The following is a 26,147-nucleotide window of genomic DNA, read 5'->3' as shown; positions in this document are numbered from 1 at the left end:
TCTAATTTGTTGCTACAATGTTAAGTGCTGTCAAAACATACAGGAAGATCGTCCGTTTTCTAAAGAACTCTAGTGCAGGTGTTACCATACAAATTCTGGATCATGAAAAAAGGAAGAAACAAGGACAGGTAAATGAAAGAAAAGAGAATTTGCTGAATCTAGTGCAGCAGAGTCTATTGTGGAGACCTTTAGATGACGCTAAATGCCCGTAACTTGGAGATTAGGTACAATGGGGCAGGCTCCTAGACATATCTAAGACCCATAAATTGTTTTATCTGCGTGCTGAGATTTTCAAAGCTGCCCAGTGCTTTTGGATATGTAGTTTACATTCATTTTTAATGGGACATCCAAATTCATTAAGCAGCTATGAAAATCTCAACTGCAGTTTGTAATGATTTTTTTTTAAAGGGAATTTAGTGCCGGCAAAAGATGCCAGATGGGACAAGCGCTGGAGAATAAGATCCCTGGGATATGGGGGAGGTAGAGAACAACCAGCAACAGCAAAAGCTTTCCTCACAGTGCCCTCCTCTTGGGTCCTTCAGCCATGATCTGCAGGCACGACTTCAGTGGTAGAAGGGATCTGACTCTTTATGGTTCATTTAGACCTTAGTGTGTGGGAGCCTGCCTCTCTCCATATGCCCTCCATGCCAATTACACTTGGAAAGCACTCCAGCTAGGATTCGGAAAACAGCCTATGGGCATCAGCACTTTTCCAATGTTTTTTGGCTAAACAGAATATTTTTGTGAAAACAAATTCCATTTTTGTTGAAAACTTTCATGTTATGTTTTTCACTGAGACACAAAAACAAGCAAAAAAAGATTCAGCAATGTTGAGAAAAAACTTTTTTTTTTTTTTTTTTTTTTACTTTTTTGGGAGGGTGGGGAGAAGCGGCTTGTGAATTTGTTATTGTTGGTTTCCACATATTTAGCTGTCCAACAAAACCCTCCCACGATTTTGGGAAAAAATGTTTTCATTGACTCTTTTTTTTTTGGGGGGGGGGGGGAAGAGGGGGAGGGAAATCATTCCCTCACCAGAAGTAGAGTCCAGCATCTGACTGCCAGTGACTTTCAAGGCAACTTGGGCACCAAATTCTCTTTATAATCTACTTTGAAAATCCCAACCTCTCAAACTACATTGATGGGGAGCAGATATGTACTTAATTACTGAGGAAACGTAGAAGGAACCCTTCAACAGTATACGACAAAGGTGAAGTTTGTGAAAGCAGGAAGAGGGCACCTCTGCCCTATGACAGACCTGCGTGAACATGGCCCTCTATGAGCAAGAGATAATACATCTCTGTTCAGCCTTCTCGCTAACTGCAACACCCTGAAACTTGGTCTTTACAGGCTTGGTCCACAATTATGGCTCCTTCCTGTCTAAGCCTAACCAAACTAGATGGGCTCTAATGGAGGGTCACAACTACTAACCTCCCTGTTTGGGAGAAGAGGTTGCTTTGGACTGTGCACTGTAATGGGCACTTTAGGAATGTTTGTAAAACTCAGTCATGGCAGCAACGGCCGGGTGCCAGGCTAGCGCTAAATGTAACAGAAGCTTTTTGCAAAATGAACACTTGTTCCATTAGAAAACTGGACTGAGGCCATCACTGCATTTCAGAGACCACGTAACAGGTGCGTGTCCAGGAGATGTGGGTCCTACCATCTTCTAGAAGCGGTGGCATCACACCTTTGCAATGTTCCAACACCTTAAAGGTCATGATACACACTCGACAGACTGGGGTACCGACAGATTTGGGATATGAACACCTCAGCAAACTCTGCACAACTGGGTGGATTTTCCATGGGTTGCCAGTTCTATAGCGTGTACAGTACAGTTAGAAGATAAAATGATGTAACAGTCGTTTGAAAATGTAATTGCATAGTATGTCCAACCCCGATACGTTCCAGCAAAAAGAGAAGAATTGCCCAAATCTGCCTGCCCTCCCAACGTGGTCAAACAACCTACAATTCCCTCTGAATGTGTTCCCATGCTGTTCCACTGGCTCTGGATGAGTGGACTTCACATTGCAGGGGATGCTATAGAATCAGCCTCTCACCGGCCTCTGTAGTTCATGGCTCGCTCTCTGCAAAGAAGGAAAATATGACAACAAGGTGACTGTGCTTCTGGCACAGAATACCATTGGCCCCTCTTTCTCCTGAGGAACTCCTGGTCCCACTCGAACTGGGAATGAACAGAACAGATTATGATATCGAAGGATTACTTTGCCTTATCTTTTCAGTTCAGCACTGTCCTATGCCTGCAAATACGCATAGTCACCTGGAATAACGGTGGTCTCCATAGAAAAGTCACCATTTACCCATAGTGGAATGTGAAAAGTCAGTCTCCCCTATTCAACAAGAAACAACAAGGGAAACTCAGATATCACTGTCCAATGTTAACTTTTTACTATTCACCACCATTCCTGGCAGTGCAGGAGGCAGTTTGGTTTTCTTATCCTACTAACTTTTCCCCATAATACTAATTTTCTCTATTTCATTTACAGTTTAGTTTAACCAAATATAAACCTATTTCAAGGTACAAGACCCTGCACCCATCCAGGGCCTCGACCCTGCAGCCATTTGCACATGTACTTAACTTTACTCACATGACTAGTAATAATACCACCTCGCTCTTATGTAGCGCTTTTCATCAGTAGATCCCAAAGGAGGCCACAGTTTCATTATCCCCATTTTGCATGTGGTGAAACTGAGGCACAGAGACGAGGTGGCTTGCACAAGGTCACCCAGCAGGCCAGTGACAGAGCCAGGACTAAAATCCAGGTCTTGAGTCCCAGTCTAGAGTTCTATCCACTAGGTCAGGGGTAGGCAACGTATGGCACATGTGCCGAAGGCGGCACGCGAGCTGATTTTCAGTGGCACTCACACTGCCCGGGTCCTGGCCACCGGTCCGGGGGGGCTCTGCATTTTAATTTAATTTTAAATGACGCTTAAACATTTTAAAAGCCTTATTTACTTTACATACAAGAATAGTTTAGTTATATATTATAGACTCATAGAAAAAGAGACCTTCTAAAAAACATTAAAATGTACGACTGGCACACGAAACCTTAAATTAGGGTGAATAAATGCAGACTCGACACACCACTACTGAAAGGTTGCCCACCCCTGCACTAGGTTCTATCCCTCAGCATCTTAGCAGATTTCAAGAAACTTTACTACCGAGTTGGGCTTCTGCAACTAACTGGATTAGTCAAAACTTCCTCTGCCGTACGGAGAAGAGTCATTTCAGTATCACTAGGGGAATTGGGCCAGATGCTCAGCTGAGGAAAATCTAGGTCACTCCCTTGATTACAATGAAACTCTGTTGATTTACACCAGCTGAGGATCTGACCGAAAGTATTTAAAATGCATCATGGCGCTCTATTTTTTGTATTAAAAATGTCTCCTACCAAAGAAGCAAATAGTGAAGTCAAGACTCTTAAATATGTAAATGAATATGCAAATGAGGTCTAGTTCTTAAGCTTCTGGCACATTGCCAAGGCATCCCGCAGTGGCTTGGGTGCAGTTGCCTTCATATTAAGAATAGCGCGACATTTAGCCTTCGGTCCTTTTGTCCCAAAGGATCTCAAAGCACTTCAGCACTTCTACCAACAGCAGAAATGAAATGCAGCCCTGTGTGAGGTGGGGGGTGGCAAGCAAGTGGCACACAGGTCCTTGCCCAGCAGCATGGGAGGAATGGCGAATCGGAGCACTTACAAGAATTGCCAAGGGCTCAAAAATCCACCTGTAGGAGTGGCACAGTGAGCTTTACGACCTCTTCCACAAGGCTCACTCACAGGGCATGGAGTGAAACTCTGTTCTCCTGTTGCAGAAGAATGGAGAGCTAAGTCAACCCTGCCAGGACTTGAACTTGTGGCTCCAGCAAGTCTAGGTGTTTCAGAACAAGAGGAAAGGATGGTCTTATGGGCCTGGCTAAAGCAAGGGACTAGGACTCATATGGAGTTCTATTCTCAGCTCTCTGTGTGACCTTGGGCTAGTCACTGAGCTAGTGTGCCTCAGTTTCCCCACCAGTAACCAAGGACCATAATTAACTGCCTCACAGGGGTTCGCTGAGGTGAACTAACATTTGTAAAGTGCTTTAGCTATAGAAATGCAAACATCGCAAAGCGCTGCATGTTCATCAGTGCCACGGGGTAACCACCTTGCTGTACCTGTTTTGGTTTGATGTGCAGCAGGAGAGTCTATTCCTTGAAGTGGGCCGTCGTGCAGTTGGATTTCTTGCATTGCCTGGTGCAGGTGTTCTGAGAAGAGGAGGGGGGACATCTAGAGGCCATGCGGAGTCTGTAACTGCAGAAAGAAGCAGGAGAAACTGTCTCTCACACACACACGCATCGTATTTGGGATAAAAGCAGAGACAGGCCACAATATCCAACACACAATCTCGGTTCAAACATTTATCCCAACCTACTTGCCAGGCTGGTGGCCCAGTATCATATGAAAGCCTGGATACCTTTCCTGGGCTTGATCCAAAGCTCACTGAAGTCAGTGGGAGACCTTCCATTGGCTCCAGCAGACTTTGTATAAAGGCTCTATACCCAGGCTGGAGGTGCTGCTGCAGAGGTTGCTCATGCAGATGAGGCAGTGTCTTGTGTTGCTCTGCAGTGACCCTAGTCAATTTAGGTGAGACGTGAAAGGACCCAGGAGACATTTGAGTGTGTTCTCCTCCCCCGCCCAGCAGCCTCCCTGATGCCAGGCTCAAATAAGTATGTGGAGAACCTTCCAGGAAGGACAAACTGGACATCAATACTCAATAGGGCTGTGACAGCAGCAGGCCCCCTGTGCAGAATAGCTGGCAGAGTCAGGGTCTATTTTGTCATGTTGCCATGTCATTGTTTTGCATCTGTGTTGATGCAAAAGGCATTTCGCGTTTCATAAAAAACCGCATACACTAAGAGGGCAAGGTGTTCAAAAAGGCCAGGTGCTCGAGTACACTCCTAAGCTGCATGCCCCACACCACGAAAGCACTTGCAAATCAGATAATAGCACACATAGATAACCGAAAGCAGAGCGGCTAACGCTTATGATTTTACTGCAAGGCTTTTGATCTTGGCTTTTTACCTTCAGCCCCAAGTCTCCGGATCCTATGACTACATGAGAATCTCATCTTTCATTTCAAAATAAAAATTCCATTTCTGGTTTTCAGGGTTGGTGATAAAAGCTAATGACAAAGCGAAAAGAGTATGTAAAAGGCTAAAAGACCAAGAGGCAAGGATAAAAAGAATCACACTTTTTTAAAAAAAACAAAACAAAAAAAAACACTTTGGCGTAAAAGAAACATCTCATGATTTTTGAACACTTGTGGTTGCCAATACTGCAGAACCGGCTATTTGTTCCGTGTTTTTTAAATAGCCCAGATTGAGGTTGAAAATTAACTCCTGGATATTTTATTGGCCACTTTCTCTCGTGTTCTCTACTTAAAAATCACTGAAGCCACGTGGTTAACTATGGACTGTTTCCTGTGCCAAAGGCTAGCGAGTGCTATCTGTTGCAAGACTGCCTATGGGAAAATCAGTCGCTGTGCCATTACGTTGGCAGTCCTCAAACTCCATCAGGCTCCTGCATGGTGCATCTTCACCAACAAAGGGGTGTGCTTGCCTTAAGTTAGCTAATGTGTGGGAACTCAAGAGGTCAAATCCTAATGGAGATAAGGCAGTTTGTAGGTCTAATATGTGTTAGCAGGTTGAGGTAAACCTTAGACTTCCCCATAACCTTTACCTTTAATAATATATGGAGTTATACCTATCTCATAGTGCTGGAAGGGACCCCGAAAGGTCATCGAGTCCAGCCCCCTGCCTTCACTAGCAGGACCGATTACTGATTTTGCCCCAAAGCCCTAAGTGGCCCCCTCAAGGATTAAACTCACAACCTTGGGTTTAGTAGGCCAATGCTCAAACCACTGAGCTATCCCTCCCCCTTGACCTGCTAATGTGAAAACTACAATCTGCCTTGTCTTCACTAGGGTTTTACTCAAGAACACACCTTTCTTCTTAGTGGACACAAGGTCTAAGAGACTCTACATCAGGTCAATAGATCGGGGGTGTGTGTGTCTCTCTCAAGTATCCACATATACCCTGCTGCTGTGAGGGAAGAAGCCTGTGCAAATTATCTTCCATCCTCCACCATGGACTGTTCTGAAGCTCCTGTTCCTCTCCTACTCTCCTGGGATGGTGGGGGAATGGGGTCCAGCTACATGCCACAGAGGGCCCGAGTTGTGGTGTGGAGGAACTGGTGGACTCTTTGGTAACCTCATCCATCCACAAGTGGCATGAATTGTGTGTGTGTGTGTGTGTGTGTGTGTGTGTGTGTGTGTGTGTGTGTGAGAGTGAGAATGTGTGTGTGTGGGGGGAGAGATTATCTTCACCCTAGTTGGTCCTGGTTTCAATCCATGGCTGATATCTTCATTTCAGAGCTGTCAGTTGAGATCAGACATGCACCAGCTGTCCATCCCTGCTTAAGAGGGACAGTCCTGTTCAGGGGATATTTGCTACTGGCCCTCCCACCCCCATTTTGTCCCTGCAAAGCTTTTCTCACTCAGTAGGACTCAATGCAGTTCAAAGGGAGAGTGCACGAGTTAATAATTGTGTAGATCATGGAAATCTTCCGCTGAGAAGCACTGAGTTGTAGTATAATTATTATTTTGCTGTGTTGTGAAACAGCAAGTTCTAACACCACCACTGAAGTGGGGAGTTTCAGAAAGTCAGCCAGCTAAGAATAAAGGGAAGACATCCCACCCTGTGTGAGAGGGGTGGAAAAGTATTCACTGAACCATGACCTTAAAGTTTGAAAGCAGTAGCAGCAAAGATGTGTTAAAAACCAAGGAAACGAATGTGTTTTAAACAACACAGCAGCCCGGGGCCTTTGCAAGAAGGCACAACGCTTGGAACTTTCTCAGTGCAATCTAATCATCATTTATGGCAATGCACGCCAGCCTGTGTGATGGGACACACACGGACCTCTACTCATCAGAGCAGCAGCCAGCTCCCATCCTTTGGGCCAAGAGCCCTGTTCAGAGAAGTACATAACAATCCCCCACAGGGTGGTGCCATTGCCTTCCCAGCCAGAGAGAAGGCGTAGCATTGACTAGAGCCGGGCAAAAAATGGCAGAGTGAACGGACACTGATGTAGCAACTTAATGCATCAGGTTTGAACTCAATAACAACAGACACTGGGGATCATGCCCCGAACACCACGTGAAGCCCATCTGGGGCAGATGTAGGATGCATTGGACCTGTCTGCAACAGCAACACATGGCTCTTCTGCTCCACTTGCATTTTTGCAATATTTATGGAGCTTGTTATGCCCACAAAGTGCTTTGAATGGGTCAGGATGGAGCCCTGCACTGTTATGAACAACTTCAATGATTGGATCCCGCAGAAAAACAAGCCAGGTCTCTATTGACCTTAAATTAGCCTCTTGGGAGGCTCATGAGTTTGCTTATTATAGTCGCAGCTCTGCTTTTGGGCCAGGTGGATCAGCGAGCAGGTGAGAGATACTCCCAAGTAGTCAATAAGCCACTGCACGCACATTAAAGCATCTGAAAATCCTGCAGCTGCACGAGCTCTAGAATCAGTTATCACTCTGCCAGCCTGCGTGGACACCGGACATCTGCAGATGTTCTCCCACCATTGCTACTTCCCCGCCTGGGGACAACAATGACAATGAGGCACTAATGTTTTTAACATTGTAACCAAACCCCTGTGCCTCACTGATGCTAGTGCCCCCACCATTGCTAGCGGGGGGGGGGGGAGCGCAGAACAAAGGGGAGAGAATTTCTGAAGATGCCCAGTGGTGGTGATACCCAGTTACGATGCAGCCTCAGTGGCGTATCAAGTCCGCCCTTGCACCACAGTTCAAGAGATTCTTCTCGCTGCAGAAACCGGGCTGACCTCAGAAAAGATACGGTGTGTACAGGGGGAAGGCAAAGAGAAGTATCACTAAGTCTTGTCTGGACAAGGTTTTTGTACTGATCTAACTAAATTGGTAAAATAAAAAAAATAAAAATAAAAAAGATTGATTTAGTTAAATGAGTGCAGTGGCTTGGGTTGCCACCCTCCAGGAACTAAAGATTAATCTTTAATTAAAGATTATGTCATGATGAAACCTCTAGGAATACATCCAACCAAAACTGGCAAACCTACAACCTCCTAGAATAGACACGGTTACACTGATATAAAGGGGGTTATATTGGTATGGCTTGTTTTGGTAAACAAAATCCTAATTGATTTAAACTAACTTATAATAAGACACTCAAACTGAAATAGGAGTGTCCACACAGGGGGGTTTGCACCATATTAACTGAACTGGTTTGAAAACGGATTTCAGTTAAACCAGGGCAACTTGCTCATGTAGACAAGACCTAAGGCTCCTCCTTCTAAGTTAGGGACACAGCTCCAGTATGCTGGACGGCTGTGCTGTTGATTTTAGAGAGAGTTACACCACTAGCATTTACTGCAATGCTCCGAAATGTAGAGATGAAGGATTTGAAAGCAATCGCCTTTCAGTGAAAAGTAACATTTTCCAAAAACTCTAATGTCCACTGCGCCGACCTCCCCAAATCCTTGAACACTGGGTTGAAAGCAGAAGGATGTGTAATCTAGCTAGCCCATTAGAAAAAAGTACATTAAACATGCACTCCCCTCCTTTACAAAGAGCACTTGGCATTTTCATGCAAATTACCTTGTCTTCCATCACAGGTGAGCAATTTACATTCTTGAAAGGTGTCTGTCAGCCCTCCACATTACCCAATTAAATCCCAGAATCATCAGCTCTGTAACTAGTGGGAATGAAGCCTGGAGGCTATTTGTCATGATTGCTAGATAGATCGAGATCCAAAAGGATGAAAGATCCTGCTGAGATATAATGAATGGGGCAGTATAGTAACAAAATAACAAGTGTTAGTATATGGTGCAGAGGACAAAATTTGAAGGAAATGTAGTGAGGATTTTAGGGTTTAATATTTGACTTAAGCTCTCCAAGAAAAAGATTTTTCAATTAAGTTTCTGATCCCCTAATTTAACAAAATATGTACAGGGTCTGAAGTCTGTCTCTCTCCCCCCCACCGCATGTCCCCACACCACAATTTGGTTTAGTTCCTAAAATAGAGCAGGGGTCAGCAACCTGCAGCACATGTGCCAAAGGCGGCACACGAGCTGATTTTTTGTGCCCCTCTGCTGCCAGCCGGGGTCCCAGCCGCCGGCTCCACTCAGCCCGCTGCCTGCCTGGATGAACGGAACCCCGGGCCAGCAGCAGGCTGAGCGGGGCTGGCGGCCAGGACCCCGGCTAGCAGAGGCCGGTGGACGGAACCTGGGGTCGCAGGCCCCGTTCAGCTCGCTGCCAGTCTGGGGTTCCATCCGACGGCCCCTGTAAATGTAAAATGTATTACTGGCATGCGAAACCTTACAGTAAATAAATGAAAACGTGGCACACCACTTCTCAAAGGTTGCCGACCCCTGACAGAGCATGTTCATTGCCCTCTATCATCATAATTTAAGATCCATAAGCAAATCAACTTCAGCAGATGCAGATTGACATCAATAAGTTCAAAAATCCTCTCTGGACAAGTGCACGAATGTTCACACATTTTACTGAAACTTCTCCAAACTGCCAACCTTCCAGGTTTGCAAAACTGGCTGGTTAACTCCTGGGAACAGGGTTTTTAGTACTTCCTGCTTTGGGTCAGGTCTGAAACACTGCAAGTACATTACCCTGCTAAACTAACTCACTCTCTCAGCTGCATTAGAACAGTGCTTACTGGGAGAGTGAATACACCGAACAGCCACCAGGGGGCATGGAGAAAGATCAGCTAACATCAGTTCCATGGATTGTACTGTGGAGCAGGGAACTTTTCGAAGGGAAACAAGGGAGGGCCTACTGGACCAAAAGAAATGTGTTGACAGATTTTCTTGCACATTTTACTCTACAGCCATATACTTAGGAAATGGAAAGTCCTTACACTGCTTACCAAAAAGGAGGATTTCAATGTGTCCCACTGCAGTTCTTTTGAGAGTGTTCTGTGCTCAATTCAGACCAGTGGGAGGGAGGCTGGGTAACGGGGCTGGATTTGATTTTACAGGCACCAAAACAAAGGGACACAAAGGCATAATCCAAATAATGTGATTTTATGGCCAGTTCTCTCAAACCACCAAAGCTAGAAAAAGCTGTTTTATCAGTGAGAAGCTGGAGTGCCCAGCTTTCTAGGGGTGCAGAGGAGGGTCTAGCCATGGTGGTTTAGGGGACATCATGACAATGGTCACTGCTCCCTCAGGCCAACACAAAACAATCAGGCCATCCCCAAGTCAGTTTCACTGTGCAGATGGCCTCCTAAGGGTGGCATTTTCAAGAGTGCTCAGGGCTGGCTCAACTCCGCTCCCATTGAAATCAATGGTAAGATTCCTATAGACTCCAGACATACGATTTAGGCCAGCGCTGAGACCCCTGAAAACCTCATCCTTTGTTTAAAACCTGATGCAGTTCTTACTGAACGTGTTAGAAGGTGAATCCATGTAACAAAGTGACATCTTACTCACCATTAACAATTACACCCAAGATTTTCAAAAGCAAATAGTGATTTCTGTGAGCCCAGCGTCAGAGGCCTGAAGGGTCCTGAAGTTCAGAGAGTGGATGCTCTGTGCTTTCAGGCTCCATCGAGGTGTTTCCAGTTGGGCTCCCAAAAATCACTTGTCACTTTTGGAAATCTCGGCCTGAGCCTTTACAGTGAGATGGACTGGATTGCTTCAGCAACGTATCTTGCGGCCCTTTTTAAGGCACACATTGAGTTCGGAGTGCCAAAAGGTGAAGAACACTGGATTAAAACTAGATGTACTCAAATGCATCTTTTATGCTGCCATAAAATCTAATTGGATAGTTTGATAAAAGTCTTCCATGTGCACTGAATTGCCCTCTTGGTGGGGGGGAAAAACGAATAAAGCTCATCATTTAATATTAACAGAAAAGTATATCATAGATTGGGAAGACTTCATACAATTTTTATTTACCCTCTATATGAATGTGCTCACCCCAGCTGAGTTATAAAAAGAACACTAGAGAGAACACTGTCAGTTAGCACTAAGGGCTAGCAGAACTGAAATGGCTTGGTTCAGCTCTGCATATCTCATTACGTAATTTGCTTCAGACAAAACAACACGCACAGAAGGATCAGCACAGCAAAAAATGCTTTGGGTGTAGCCGATTTAAAAGACGCTTTGATGTAATAATGTGTTGGCAGTACTGCGGGGGACTGAAGCGTATGCAAGTCAGTCTAGTTGCTAGTGTAATAATATAACAGTCACCTTGCTTGTTAATGGGGATTGAAGCTAGGGCCAGCAAAGCTAAGATCATGAACTAAAGGGCTAAGTGCCCTAGTTGGCAGACTTAGGCCTTGGCTACACTTACCCGCTAGTTCGACAGCTGGAAATCGAACTTCTGGGTTCGACTTATCGCGTCTAGTCTGGACGCGATAAGTCGAACCCGGAAGTGCTCGCCGTCGACTGCGGTACTCCAGCTCGCCGAGAGGAGTACCGCGGAGTCGACGGGGGAGCCTGCCTGCCGCGTGTGGACCAAGGTAAGTTCGAACTAATTCGAACTAAGGTACTTCGAACTTCAGCTACGTTATTCACGTAGCTGAAGTTGCGTACCTTAGTTCGAATTAGGGGTGTAGTGTAGACCTGGCCTTAGACTCATGTTCTCTGCGGCCCAGGCACAGAAGGGGTTACATAAACTGCACAATAGGTTACACTTCTAATACGCATTTGTGCATGGACTGAGTCTCAGGGAATCTAAAAATGCAAGCCTAAGAAAGGGGCCATGTGGTTTGATGAAACCACACAAGGCAGCACAATGAGGCAAGAATTAATCGTCTAGCATTTCTCTAACTCCTCACACCCCAAAGAATTGAACAGTCAAACTTGCGCCCAAGCAAAACACCATCAAATCTGAACCCCGCAATACACTGAAACAGCAGCAGAACCGCTACTCAAACGGAGGTTTGGGGTGCACTTAAGAGTTTGGTTGACACAGCTGCAGCATTCGGGTGTGCGTGTGAAAAATTCACACCCTGAGCACGGCACCCTAACCCCTGCTGTAGGGGTTAGCTAGGTCTTCTGTCGACCTTGCTACTGCCTCTCAGCGAGGTGGATTACCTCCAGCGATGGAAAAAACAACCTTCCCTTGCTGTAGGTGGTGTCTATGCTACAGCTGCTGTGCCACCGTAGTGCCCATAGTGTAGATATGGCCTCAGTTAAACCCAGCAGGCTGGATTTGCCTAGAGGTGGCTGCACCAGCTCCTGCTGGAGTGAATGCCCTAAGAAGGGGGCAACAGAGCTGTACAAGGGGCCTACAATCTTCCCTCCAATGGACAGGATATAGCCAGGGCAACTGGGAGATGCATTGATTCAGCTCATCCCTACAGCACCCTCCACTGGCAGGGATTCCTGAGGAGCTCTTGACAAAGGAGTAAAAGCTTCTTTCTCCCCAGCAGAACCCTCGTGGGGAGAGCAACAACGAAAACACCGCCTACCCTCCTCTGGCTGCGAGTTTCCCCTTCAGGGTACGGTGACTCTCACTTCTATAGCATGTACCCTGCCTATGCAGAGCAACAGCACACAACAGGTTCGGACAAGAAAGGAAACGTGTCCAATTAAAACTGCAGGAGGAACTGATGTAGACTCTGTGCTCTACCTTGAATTTGGCCCTGGTACCGGGATTAACCCTCTCACTTTTCTTAAGTGGCACAGTGACAAGCAGTCAGCGCCTGTTTTGCATCTCATCTGAAAGGTGGCACTGCTCCAGAAGCACGATGCCATCTAGCACTCAGCCTGGGCACCGGGCCAAAAATGACTCAGAAAAATGGAGTGTCACCTGCTGAATCAACCAACGCCACTTCTCACAGCTCCTTGACAGTTCTCGGATCCAAGGAATGACTCAGCCAGCCCTGCTTGGATTGTGAAACTTAAAAGGATCACACAGCATGAGGTGCTATGCCTATTTTGGAAGGCTTGTCACCGGTTCTCAAACTATCATCTGCAGAACAGCCTGCTATTGTCACTACGGAAAAGCATCTGTCAATCTTCTAGATGTGGGTGTGTGGTTCCCCCCCGCCCCCCAACCTAAGCCAAGAAGTCAAGTATTTCTGTGCATTTACTTGAATGGTTGCTTCGTGCTGTTCTTTGACGTAAACTCAACCAAGGAGTGACAAGACAAACTGTAAGGTGACCTAGAGAGAGCTGGGAGCAGCAGGGAGAGAGACGATTCAGTACTAATAAATGTAAATTTCTACCCCCAGAGGAGAAATAGCACGGGGGTACCTATTCCAACTGCCACATGTGTCAGATGACGGTGAATTTATTGTAATTTTTATCGCTTTCTTCTTATCCTAATATTGCTATTTCTTGTAATGGAAGAGTAAAGATGCTGCAGGGAAGGTGGGTTTTGGAAGAGGAGCTACTCCTGAGAGCAAAAACCATGAGGAGTACATGGCTACCCCTCTGAAACCTACTCCCAAGAGGGATCTCTTATCTTGGAGAGAGAGGATGCGCCAATCGATGGAGAACTGGACTGAGAATCAGGAGACCTGGCTCTGCCAAGGACCTGCTGTGACACCTTGGACAAGTCACATGAGCTTTTTGCACCTCTGTTTCCCCACCCATACTTTGTCTAATAATCTATATAGATTGCCAGCTCTTCCAGGCAGGGACCGTGAGTATGTTTGCAGAGTTCCCAGCACAAAGGGGCTTTGATCTGGTCCAAGTCTCTCTGCACTGCCTTGATACTGATTACACAAACAAACTGTTAAAAGACTACTGTATGAAGGTTTCACAATCAAGCACTCCAAAGTTGGCTAATGGCAGAATTAAAGTTGTCCATGCAACCTTAACTGGGCCCCTGGGTGCATCTGTATTATGAAATGGTCTTTAATTGCATGGTTACACACTAATTTTTCCACAGGATCTCTGCCACATTCAGCACACAGATTGGACTGGGTTCATTTAATGAGCTGCTAGTCAATGTTTTCTTTTTAACCCCATTGTTCAATGTGTGGCCCTAGACCTTATTTACAGTACACGATGAAAACCCTGCTCTGGAGACAGACCTGTGAACTGCCTGTTGGGCTGCTCTATGGGGCTGATCACTATAGTATCGGAGTTCTTCACAAACATCAATCCATTAATCTTCACAACCCCCTGGAAGGTGAGGGGGTATTATTTCCAGTTTACAGATGAGGAACGGAAGCACAGAAAAATTAAGGTCCAAAGATCCCATTAATTTTGGGTGCCCAATTTGAGACACCTAAGACCTGATTTTTCAGATTTCATAGCATTACAATAGAACATTGTATTTTCAAGCACTGCTACCACAGACTTCAGTTACAACTGCGTGCGCTCAGCACTTCTGCAAATCAGGCCCCAGGTCTCAGTTTTGGGCCTCCAGAAAATGAGAAACACAGAGTTAGTGACCATCTCTGAGAAGTCTGATTTAAGTGATTTCCCCAGCATCACAGAGGCAGAAGCAGGGACAGAGCCCAGTACTCCGACGAAGCATTCTCCGGTCTTAGCCATGAGACCATCCATTTTCTCTTCCTGCAATCCCCTGCCTCAATCACTACATTACACAGACGCCACCCAGTGTCTGCAACACAGAATCAGGGGGCCTACAGCTTCCTTCACCACATGCCCCGATTCAATCCCAAAGCGGGTCCCAACCCTGTGCACTGATTGTGGCAGGGGTCCCGTGGAAAAACAGTACATGGTCATGTAATTAAAGGCTATAATAACGTCCATGTACAAAGGGGCCAAGTCAAGGTTGCATGAGCAACTTAAATTCTGGAATTTCCTAACTTCTGAATGCTTGACTGTGCAACCTTAATAACCTTCTTTTAACAGAGTTTGTGTGTGTCATTTCCCAGGTTTTAAAAAAAGCAAAACTGTAAAAAAAAAACAAAACAGAAATGGCATCCTATTGACACCCACATGGGTCAAACAGGGTTGGAACCTTTAAAGCCACCACACAGAGCTCTCCCACTTGGGAGATTTTATCTGCTAAGCTCTAGCATGTCTCTATTGAGCATCTGCAAAACTGTGATTTTTTCAAAGAATTAGAACTTGGTCAAAACCAATTGGTTTTTCTTGGGGATGGCAAAAGGCACATCTCTGACAGACAGGCCCCACCCTCTGCCAAATTTCAAGTCCCTGCTCCAAAGCACGGGGAGTGCTACACCTGTTCAGAGATAAGGTCTTAAGCACTTTTTAACAAGAGCAAAATAGCATTACTTTTCCATACTTTCCCCTGGCTTTGCTCTTGGAAATGGCTGATCTATTTTGGCTGAAACCTCCCCCCCAAAAAAACAAACAAACAAAAAAACCCCCCAAACCCACAAACCACTATTTCAGCTTGAGACAGACAACCAGTATGGAAAATTCCTGCCCAAATGGTTAAAGTTTGGCAAAGTTATAAGCAACTGAAAACAGCATCTTTTAATGGGACATGTCGGAAACCTGAATAATAGGTAGAGCTTCCCGCCCCACTCACAAGCACTGACTTCATGGGTGCTTCAGGGCAGGAGCCCCCACAGAAAAAAAATTAGCAGGTGCTTAGCACCCACCAGCAGCCAGCTCCCCACCAGCCTGCAGTCCTGCCAATCAACTCCTCTTCCTCCCTCCCAGCACCTCCACCAACCGTGCATCAGCTGTTCCTTGGCATACAGGAGGTGCTCGGAGGGAGGGGAGGATCTGGGACAGGGTACACTCAAGGAAGAGGTGGAAAGAGGCAGGGCGGGTAGAGGCAGTGTGGGGCCGGAAGAGGTGAGGCAGGGGGGACCTTGGGGGAAGGGGTGGAGTGGGGGTGTGTGTGGCAGGAGCAGGGGTTGGGGCGTGGCCTGGGGCAGAGGTCGAACACGTCTGAGGTAGAGAGGAAGTCAGCGCTTATGGCCCGACCTATATTGATTAAATGTTCCACAAGATAAACAGTCTGAGAATCACTCATTCGTATTAGATAGGGCTAATGGAGCTATTAGATGGTATACAGCTGAAGACCATGCTCTTCCATCCCTCGTATTAGAGTTATGGTGCACTGTTTAAACCACACACACGCCAAGAAAATGAGCATTTTAGGAATAGAAGGTCAGAAGACTTTAGCTCATAGAAGGGTCTAAGTGATCATCTAGTCTGACCTTATGTGTAACGCAGCCCATAGAACTTTCCCCAAACTTAAAGTTAAAACACCAACAACTCCAGAAGTAAAAGCCTATTTGCTTTTCATATCATGATCAATTATTTAGAGGATTACTAGCACATGCACTGAAACATGGTTTGCATCATTGCTAGAAACTTTAAAAAGATTTATTTCCTCATATTTCATTTCAAACCATGTGTATTATTCCCTAGACAGCTTTACGAATAGATTGCATGCAATTATTCCAGGAATTTATTCTGAAATGACAAATCCATCTACTTCCAACTGAACTCGTATATTCATCAGGCTGTTCAAATCATTTAGTCAGCCCCGGGATGATTTCTCATCAATGAGTGCAACAATTGAGAAGTGACCTCAATGAGAAAGGTTTCCCCCTGAATTTAGGAAGGATAATTAAATAACTTGATATTGCTGTAATGCCACACTGAATTTACACGCTCCATATTTAACAAGTCCAGCTGATCCATGAAATCCAGAAGAATGTGTTTTCTTCTCCGCCCCCCACTGTCCCTGGGCAACATTACAAGGCAGTAAAATGCCCGTCCAATTTAAGCAACTGGAGGAAGTTTCTGGACCTTGACAAACATTTCAAAATCTGTGTGCCTAAATTTAGGCTCCTCAATCATATAAATCTGAAATAGCCCAAATCTGGTGTCTTTCCAGGCAGGCTGCAAAAGACATCTGTTGAAGAGGGTTTTGGAGAGGATAGAGTACACTTCACAGAAGATGAAAAGTTATAGGGGAGCTTTTTTCTTTTTAGTCGGTACTAAGCTGGAAGAGTTCCTTTTCTGAGTACTTTAATGTTGTTGGGATGTCGCTTCTCGGCTCCTTAGAGCTAAGATGAAAGTGTAGTATCTATTACGGTACCTAGAGCAGGGATGGGCAGTTATAAGGCAGTAGAGGACCACAAAATCCACTAAAACCTTCTGGCAGGCTGGGGTGCGTGTTGGGAGTGGGTCCTCCCAAGGGGTGTGACACAAGCTGGGGTGGGGTTGGGTCGAGTCCTGCCTCTGAGGGGTAGAAGTTTCTGGAACAGGGGGGTTGGAGAGCGAGCCCACCCCACACTCACCCTGCAGTGGCAGCTCCTGTCCCACAGGCCTGGGCCTGGTCCCCTGCTTCAGACTGTTGCCTCTCACCGCAGCGTCATGTGATGCCTGTTTGCACCCAGGCAGCCCCTCCACCTTAACACCCCACCTCCCTCCCGGCCCTGGTGCCACCAGCTTCCCTGCCCTGAGCTGTAGCAGGCCTGATGCAGCTGCTGGTTGCCCATCCCTGACGTAGAGCTTTGTATTCACATCTTTTTTATTAAAACTGAAACAACGAAAATATTTGGGCACCTTAATAGATGTGGCCAGAGTTTCAAAGGTGCTCAGCTTCTGCACGCCCCGTGGACTTCAATGGCAAGTGTAGGCACACAGCTTTTCTGTATAGGGGCATAAATATGGAGTTAGAAGCCTAATTTTGGGCACTGAGGCTGGAATTTATAAAGGGATCTATTTACTAGTCTACACACAGGATTTGCACTGACAGTTAAACCAAGGCACCCCCCTAATGTGGGCACAGTTAATACTCAGACTGGGATTCACAAAGGAGCCTAAAATCAGGCTCCCGACTCCCACTGAATTTCAATGGGATTTGAGCACCTAATGCTCAGGTTCTTTGAGCCTTAGGCTGGGATTTTCAAAAACATGGGCTGTAATATCCTAATAAAAAAAATTGAATAATAAGCATTAGTCTTCTCTTAGAATTAAATATGGGACATTGGTGATCCTAAATAGTTACACCCTAATGCATTGTTTTGCTTTATTATAAGCTCTAGGGTCTCTGTGCTGTAAAATTGTATATTACTTCCAAGACTTTAATTCTAATTCTCTAATACACCCTGCATTTTATAATTTACTTACCATGCAAAGGTCAGGTCAGCTGCAGCTCCTGGTCATCAGTGAAATCCTCCGTTTTACCTAGTTTCCCTAGTGAGCAGACCATGGTACAGAAAGTCAAATGACTTACCAAGGTTGCACAGGGAGTCAGTAACTAAACAGCTGAGATTAGAACCCAAGATCCCAGCTTCTTATCTGTGGCTTTATCAGCTAGGGTGCATTTCCTCATCAAGGTCATTTTACAAGCTGATGGCCTGATTTTCATTGGTGCCGAGCACTTCCAGCTCCTGTTGATTCAATGGGAGCTGCAGATGGCCCACACCTTGGGAATTTAGGCCTGAATTTATTTTAGGGACATATGTTTGTAACGGAACACTCAGTGCAACAAAACCAAGTCTGCTCACAGGACTACAGGCTGGGAACTTGCTGCTCTATTTAATTGCATCATAACTCACTCACTCTCTGTGTAACTTCCACAAAAACTGAACCATGACTACCTCACAGTATTCTGGCTAACCCAGTTAACCCTATCATGCTGTTTTACTACACTTAGCAAAGGTAAAATAGTTCTTTCTCCCTGGTTTATATGCCACCCAAACAGCTCAAAGTAGTCTGCAATTTAGCAGTTCTGGACTCTTAGCTGAAGCTGGGCTTTTATTTGGCAGCACCCACCTTTTACCATTGCTAATTGGTTAAACACTGTGGCACAATACTCAGGCCCACCATCACCTCCCAAATGGATTAAGGCAGCGTACTTTACTTGGGCTTGAATCAGCCATAAGAAAACTGCAACTAGTGCAGAATGCAACAGCACAATTTCAGCAACATGGACTGCCAAAAGCACAACACACTGGGGCTTCCCCGCATACACCGACGTCTCATAGAGCCCTGCTTTGTTATTGTCCAAAGTGCTAAATGATCTGGGCTAAGGATATTTAAAAGGCCAACTCTGTCTCCAGGATCTTGCCAGTGACCCAGCTTAGTAACAAAGCGCGTCATTAGGGCTGGTGCCAGAGATGGGACCTTCTTGGGGTTGAACCCAGGTCACAGAATTCACCCACACAGGAACCAAAAGTTACTAAACCGTCACTACATTCTGGCCTAAATGCAGTTGAGGGGGCACTGTGGAGTCAAGGAATTTGGACTCTAATCCTGGTTCTGCCATTGACCTGCAGGCGTAACCTTGGGTAAGTCACTTCACAGCTCTGTGCCTGTTCCCCCTCCCTCCCTTTAGCTCTCTTGGCTATTTACATTGTAAGCTCTTTGGGGGCAGAGATTGTCTTATTCTGCATATGTACAGCAACTAGCAGAATAAGACCCTGTTCTTGGTGGGGGTTCTAATACTATTAGACAAATAATCAAATTTTTTACTTGACTTCCCCAACCCCACCACCTAGCACATTAACTTTAAAAAAGTACTATACATGCATTTTTCCCATGGGGACGAACAGAAATGCAGAGGAAACTCCAACTGACAGACGCTAGCCTTTCTGCTTAATTTGCTGACTCTGCAAAGGGTTCAGGTATGCAGTGATGGGTGTGGTATGGGAACCTAAAGAGAATACAAACACAGAAGCAATAGGCTGTCACAAGCTATCCTGTGCACAACTTAGATTCACAACATTATATAGAGGGATGATTTCAGGAACATGGATCTTTTCTTGCTCACAATAATGCAAAATAAAAGTGCTCCCTGTAAGGCTATACAATGCATAGGATTACTTGCAGCCAACAAGACATGTAATATCAAGATGTAGCATAAAAGTACCCTATGGATAATCAATCAGGATGATAGGCCCATTAATAGATATACAAACAAAACTGGTTTAAAATAAATAAGGGAATAGGACTATAAACACTGAAGATTATGCTCGTTTCTTGTAGAATAAACACCTTGATAAGATTTAAACCCCCTTCCCCCACTGATTTCTTTATTCAGTGTGGAAGCTCTGTGAAGCCTACTTAACATTTTGGTGAATTTTATCCTATGACTGTAGTGAGTTGGGATAGGTGTCTTCTGAAGAGAGAGTACAACACAATACACAGCATGTGAAATTCAATACCAGAGGTGGTCACGGAATCAAATGATGTAGCTGGATTGAAAAAAAGGCTGGATAATTTCTCGTCCACCAATATTTTCAGCTATTCATTCAGGGTGCAATTTGCCCCAGAGTAACAGGAATGCACAACGTCCCATTTAAGATCTCAACATTAGGTTTAAGTGGTGTGTAGGGCCACTCTGAATGGGTGAATTTCACCCCCTACAGGTGGGGGAAACTGGGGCGCTACGTACAGCCATGACACCAGCTCTGAGTCCCCCATGGAATCCCTTACACTGGAGATAGACCCTAACAGCCAGATCCATGAGTTTATAGCCCCATTTCTGCTGCTGGTGCCACTCTGTTGGTAGCAGGTGGGGCCTTTAAAGCTGCCATTAACAGGCTATTGAGGATTCCTGAGCTATCCCTTCCTGGTGTGGGAGCCCCATTACGTAATGCAGAGCTCTGGTGCACTTTAGGATTAAGCTTTCGACACCTACAGAAAAATGGGACTAAGAAAAAAACTTGACTAATTTATAATCTGCAAAAAACCTCGGGGAATAAGCCCATGTGCCCCAAAGGAACATCTATTAAATTAACTGAAATAACAAAAAAACCAAACAAATAAAATCAAGACATCTACCCCACTCCAAGTTTGAAGGATACACACATTTTCTTGTGTTTAGTGGGGGCAAAAAATGAATTGTCCTTAAAGGGTGAAAGGAGACAAAAAATACATACATTCTTTTCTATGTATGTTTTCATATACAGTAGAACCACAGAGTTACGAACTGACCAGTCAACCACACACCTCATTTGGAACTGGAAGTACACAATCAGACAGCAGTAGAGACCCCCACCCCACCACCCCCGCAAAAAAAGCAAATACGATACAGTACTGTGTTAAACTATAAAAATAAAGGGAAAGCAGCATTTTTTCTGCATAGTAAAGTTTAAAAGCTGTATTAAGTCAATGTTCAATTGTAAACTTTTGAAAACAGCCATAATGTTTTGTTCAGAGTTCGGAACAACCTCCATTCCTGAAGTGTTCATAACTCTGAGGGGTTTTACTGTCCCACCTCTCTGTAGTACCTGAATGTCTATAGATCCGAAGATCAAAAGAGGAGGGCTAGATCTCAGATCTGACGAAAATTCACTTTTGAAAACGTAATCTGGAATTAAAAATAAAATGGGAAATTGCAATAAAATACGGAAATGAGAGACCACCAAATATTTAAGGAAGATTCATCCAAGAACAAAACAAAAGTGATAGGAAATTACTAATCCTTTCTGTACTTTATGGTTAAAAAGGAAAATTATACATTAATTTCCCATAAACATTTTAAAACCACTAACAGCTGTTTGAACCTTTAAGATGTCTTTACCGCAAAGTAATATTTTGCCCTCAAATTCGACCACCAGCTTTAAAAGAAGGGCTCACAATGGGAAAAGCGGACACACAAAATGTAACAGTGTTAATATACAAAGCCTTAATTTCAGAATAAACACATCAAATGCATCTTAGAAGACAGACTGGACTTTCCCAGCCAGGATAGGATTGTGGGGCAGAGCCAGGAGGTCAGGCCATATCACCTGGTCTGTCTGTGAAGCCAGTCAGCCAATGGGGCAACTTCACTGAGGCGAGCTCTCATGGGGTAATCAACATGTTTGCAACAGCTTCCTGAACTGGCTGGGGCAGTTGATAAAAGGATGTTAGAGATAGTATGAGAGCTAATCCACAGTCCTGCCAGGGCAGCATTGTTCCCTACACTACTAGTCCTAGTCTATAGGACTAATTTCTACTCCTGCTAGTCTAGAAGATAATAGTAGTTAAAAGAGGTGGAAAAGACCTACTAGCTCACTAGTTCCGTAGAAGGGTAGACTACAGTGCCAGAGTATGTATTAAATATCGAGTGGATACCTCTCACTTCATCTTACCAACATGTCAGGTATAGTCTCTAGGTAAGAGGGAAAAGCTTAACGTTTTCATTGCCTGAGTCCAAATATTTCAGCCACCTTCATTGTTGCATCCATGTGCAGATCATAAAGTGATGGTTATATAAATCCACAGGGTAGTCAGTCAATTATGTAAATGAGATGCAATGGTAAATGTAAAATTGCCTATATGGGAGAAGAGAGCTGCTTTGAAGAGCACGTTCTATTTACGGTCACCTCTTTTAGCAATGGTAATACCTGTACTCTCTTGAAAAAGATCAGATTTCATTTTGGAATGCAGATCTATACTATTTGGCATTTTTCCCTTTGGAAAAGGCTGTGCGTGAATTCTGTGTTTGTGAAAGGTGCTAGATTGAGAGCCTTGCAGAGTGAAGGATACAATCACAGAACAGGCAAGATACAATGGCAATGGAAGCTTCTACCAAAACATCAAAACCAGGAGAGCAGTGACTAATTCAATGGTGATCTTACTGCTGAAAATGATCACAAGGTGCCAAATTGTGGTGAACCGCCCACGGGACAGTGGTCTGAGCACTAAATAAGCATTTGATGAGAAGTTTTAGTGACAATGTTGGAAGGACTGGAAATGAATAGGTAAATGGATCTATAGTCCCTAGGCAACTTTTAAAAATCTCAATCTAATATCTCATGTAATGTGTAGGATGCTTTTCTAAAGTGGTTTCACACTTAATTTTCCTGGAGTGTGCCATGTAACTATGCATAAGTAATAAATAAATAAAATGTTTCCAATCACCAAAAATTGCAAAACATAACCAGTTATTATACATTTTACAGTGTCACATCCTATTCAACTAAATACAGTTATACAATTGCTAATGTAACCAACACGAACAGCGAGTCACTGCAGCATTCTAGTGTCTAGACCACACTAGGCATCAAACTACAGTGCACATTATGCCACATACAAAATGCCTGTAAAAGTATTTGCTCATCCACAATTTATTTGCAGCAATTAGTTTTTATGCATAAAACAATGTTCAAGAACAAAATGACCATAAAAACATAGCCTCTTTGGGACTGTACTTTAGCACAGATAGGCCCCGCTTTCCTTACAATTTTTAAGTGGTTAAAAGGTTTGATTACTATTAGAGGGAGCAGCATGAATATTTTAAACATGTTAAAAATGTGAAATGTTTCACAGGGTTTTCTGCAGAACTATGCCAGTTGCTCCTGACAGGCACCCCTGCTATGGGTAGCATAAAGCCTACAAAAATAAATACTTGTAGTGTGGTATTTACTTCCATACCAGGAAGTAAACATGGAGTTGTCTGAGAATCTCATCCAAATAAATAAAGGTATTTATTTGGATAGGCAGTCATCTGACTTCAATTTTGGATATTTCCCATCATTCAATGGCAAGTCTGTGTATAGGAATCATGGGAGAATATCACACAATATCTTGTCCTGTGTTTTCATGCACTGTAAAACATTAACTTGTTCCTGCAGCTTTAATTATGGATATTCGAAGAGGTCTATAAATAAAGATTAACTTAATACAAGTATCAGGGGGTAGCCGTGTTAGTCTGTATCCACAAAAACAACAAGGAGTCCGGTGGCACCTTAAAGACTAACCGATTTATTTGGGCATAAGCTTTCGTGGGTAAAAAACCTCACTTCAGATGCATGGAGTCAGTTACAGTCTGAACCACGATAAATTAAACTAAGTGTCATGGTAGGTGGGCAGGTCTTAAGTTGGTAAATTGTAACAGCTATGCTACTGGAAGATTTTAGCTTGGATATCAGGCATGTCATAATTCCTCCTTGCTTTGGAATGCAACATTCTAAAAATCCAAATTGTTCAATGAACCGTAACATTTAGTTTTGTGATAAACTATTTCAGAAAATAGGAATACAATCAGGGCATAAAATTTTAAGTATTGTGTACATGGAATATTTTATTTACCTCTTACCAAAAAAAAAAAATCAAAAGAGCACTGATTATTACACAAGTCTAATGCCCTTGCATTTGTAGTGGTATTATTTCAAGGTATTAATTTTACCCAAACCAACAACAAACGCCCCTGAAGGATTTATGTATATTTGCTTTACTGAGCTCTGTGTTATTATCTAAAGGATGCAAGCTTACTTAATTCCTTCTAGATGTTTTTCTCATAGTCCACATAATTTAGCTACAAAAAGCAAGTTCGTCACAAGTTTTTAAAAAGTTTACTTTATTGGTTACAGTTATATAAAATGTACCACGGTAGTCCCATCTAGCTGGTCATTAAGTGCTTGCAACAGCAGAGAGATCTTATACATCTGAGAGATTTCCAAGGTTTATTTCATGCTGGAGGAAAAACAAAACAAAACCACTCTTCATTTGCTTGCCTGCACTTGAAATATATCCAACAAGGCTAAAATGTTTAAAAGCAAGGACAACCCCATTTGTATGTCAAATTGTAATTTTTAATGTTTTCATTAGAATAGTCTTTATATCACTCTCCAACAAAAGAAAATATAACTAACAGCAAACTTTAATACAGGCACACTCACCAGATTAACAACCCAAAACAAAAACAAAAAAATTTAATGTAAAATGTAAATCACATATAATACAATTGAAGTGTCCAAAACAATTTAAATAATTTTAAATATTTTATTTTTTTTTAAACTTGCTACAAATGCTTTATACAATATTTCAACATAAAGTCCCCATAACAGAAATGTAACAAAATGGGAATGATAGTGAAAGTGAAAGTGGCACAAATTCACCAAACAAGTATTAAACTACAAATTTTAAGAGGTAGATTACTTGTTAAGTCAAGGAGGGGGCGGGGGGAGAAGAGTGGGAGGGTGCATGATGGAACTAGCTGCTTTCCATCAACTGAGTCATTAATCCGGCAGGGTGTACAAATGCATGAGAAATGATATTTCCACAAAAAGCTCTTTATGAGCAGTAGGTTAATTTGTTGCTTTTAAGTTATTAGATAATGAGGTGTCAGACCTTTAACAGTAATTTTATTATACATTTATCTTTCAAAATATACACCTATACAGCCCCGTTTCTGGCCTGTTTATTAATAAAATAGTACACGGTATCCAATTATATGGAATTCAGAAATTGGTGCCAGTATTTCATTTCTATAGGAAGAAAGTTTTATTTGCATGTATAAATAGGAGATCGGGAAATTCATAAAATGTCCAAACCTGGTTTTCCCCACATCTATGCTGGGTATCTAAAAGACTTAAAAACAAAACAAAACAAAAACGTGGGGGTGGAAGGAGAAAAGGAGGAAACTGTCACGCTAGGTTCCTCTCTACTAGTTAATTTAAAAGAAAAGCTTCAGGAGACTCAATACATGACAAAAATACTTTGAGTGCAGCAACATTTGTCGTCCCTGACTCTACAACGAACTATTGATAAAACAGGAACCTGCTTTGCAAAGTTTAAGCTGAAATGTCTTTTTGCATGTCATTCATCAAGATATGGGCAAAACCAGAAATCTGAGCTATCAGTTCAGTGGCAGCAGATTCTGTTCAGTTTAGCCCATATTGCTTCCTTCCTTTATTTATTATTAATAGTACCCTTCTCTTTGTATCGAAAACATCCTCTAGCCCAGCATGTGTATCAGGCACCAATGAAGAAAACATATGCCTGACACTAAACATTAGCGCAAGAAGCCTGCAGGCAATCAGCTGCATTTTATGATTGAGAGTCAGTTTCAGCTGGTTTCGCAAGCTTGGTGGATTTCACATCCATTGGCGTAGTGCTTATCCTAAATTGAGCATTTAGGGATTTTTGTTTTGTTTTTACAGGAGGTTCCTAGAAAATAAGAAACAAAAACTGAAGATAAATGACAAAAATAATAGTATAAGCTGTTTATGAACTGAATATGCTTCCAAAGAAAACACAAACCAAAGTGTGAGAAGTAGAGTTGAAGACAAACAATTGCTTAGTGAAGCAGATGGTTTTGAAAAATACTTAATTAAGATTTCCTGGGGGGAAAAAAAATGCTTATGTGTAGTACAGAATCAAAGTTTGCTGACTGATGCCTGGTGTGTAATTAATTAATCAATGTATTAGGGCAAGAAACCCTTGATTCTTGAC

At 43.5% G+C, this 26,147-nt stretch overlaps 1 protein-coding gene across 7 annotated transcripts in view; it reads right to left on the bottom strand.

Moving 5' to 3' along the window:
* Positions 1 to 991: 991 nt before the first annotated feature.
* Positions 992 to 26,147, bottom strand: part of PRDM2 (PR/SET domain 2) — a 118,168-nt gene continuing 93,012 nt past the window's right edge. For 5 of the 7 annotated variants that reach the window (XM_034753496.1, XM_034753490.1, XM_034753494.1 and 2 more), the window contains 2 exons: positions 4,170 to 4,305; positions 992 to 2,081 (listed from right to left, as the gene is read on the bottom strand). In XM_034753496.1, coding sequence (XP_034609387.1) covers positions 4,200 to 4,305 — 106 coding nt within the window. In that variant the 3' untranslated portion in view covers positions 992 to 2,081; positions 4,170 to 4,199. Of the gene's footprint in view, positions 2,082 to 4,169; positions 4,306 to 24,253; positions 25,863 to 26,147 lie in introns of those variants that run through there. The other 2 variants (XM_034753492.1, XM_034753493.1) reach the window with 2 other exon arrangements.

This window comes from Trachemys scripta, chromosome 19 (genome assembly GCF_013100865.1).
Source record: "Trachemys scripta elegans isolate TJP31775 chromosome 19, CAS_Tse_1.0, whole genome shotgun sequence".
Lineage (NCBI taxonomy): Eukaryota > Metazoa > Chordata > Testudines > Emydidae > Trachemys > Trachemys scripta.
Note: the sequence above shows the minus strand (reverse complement) of the source record. Positions and strands in the feature narration are given on the sequence as shown.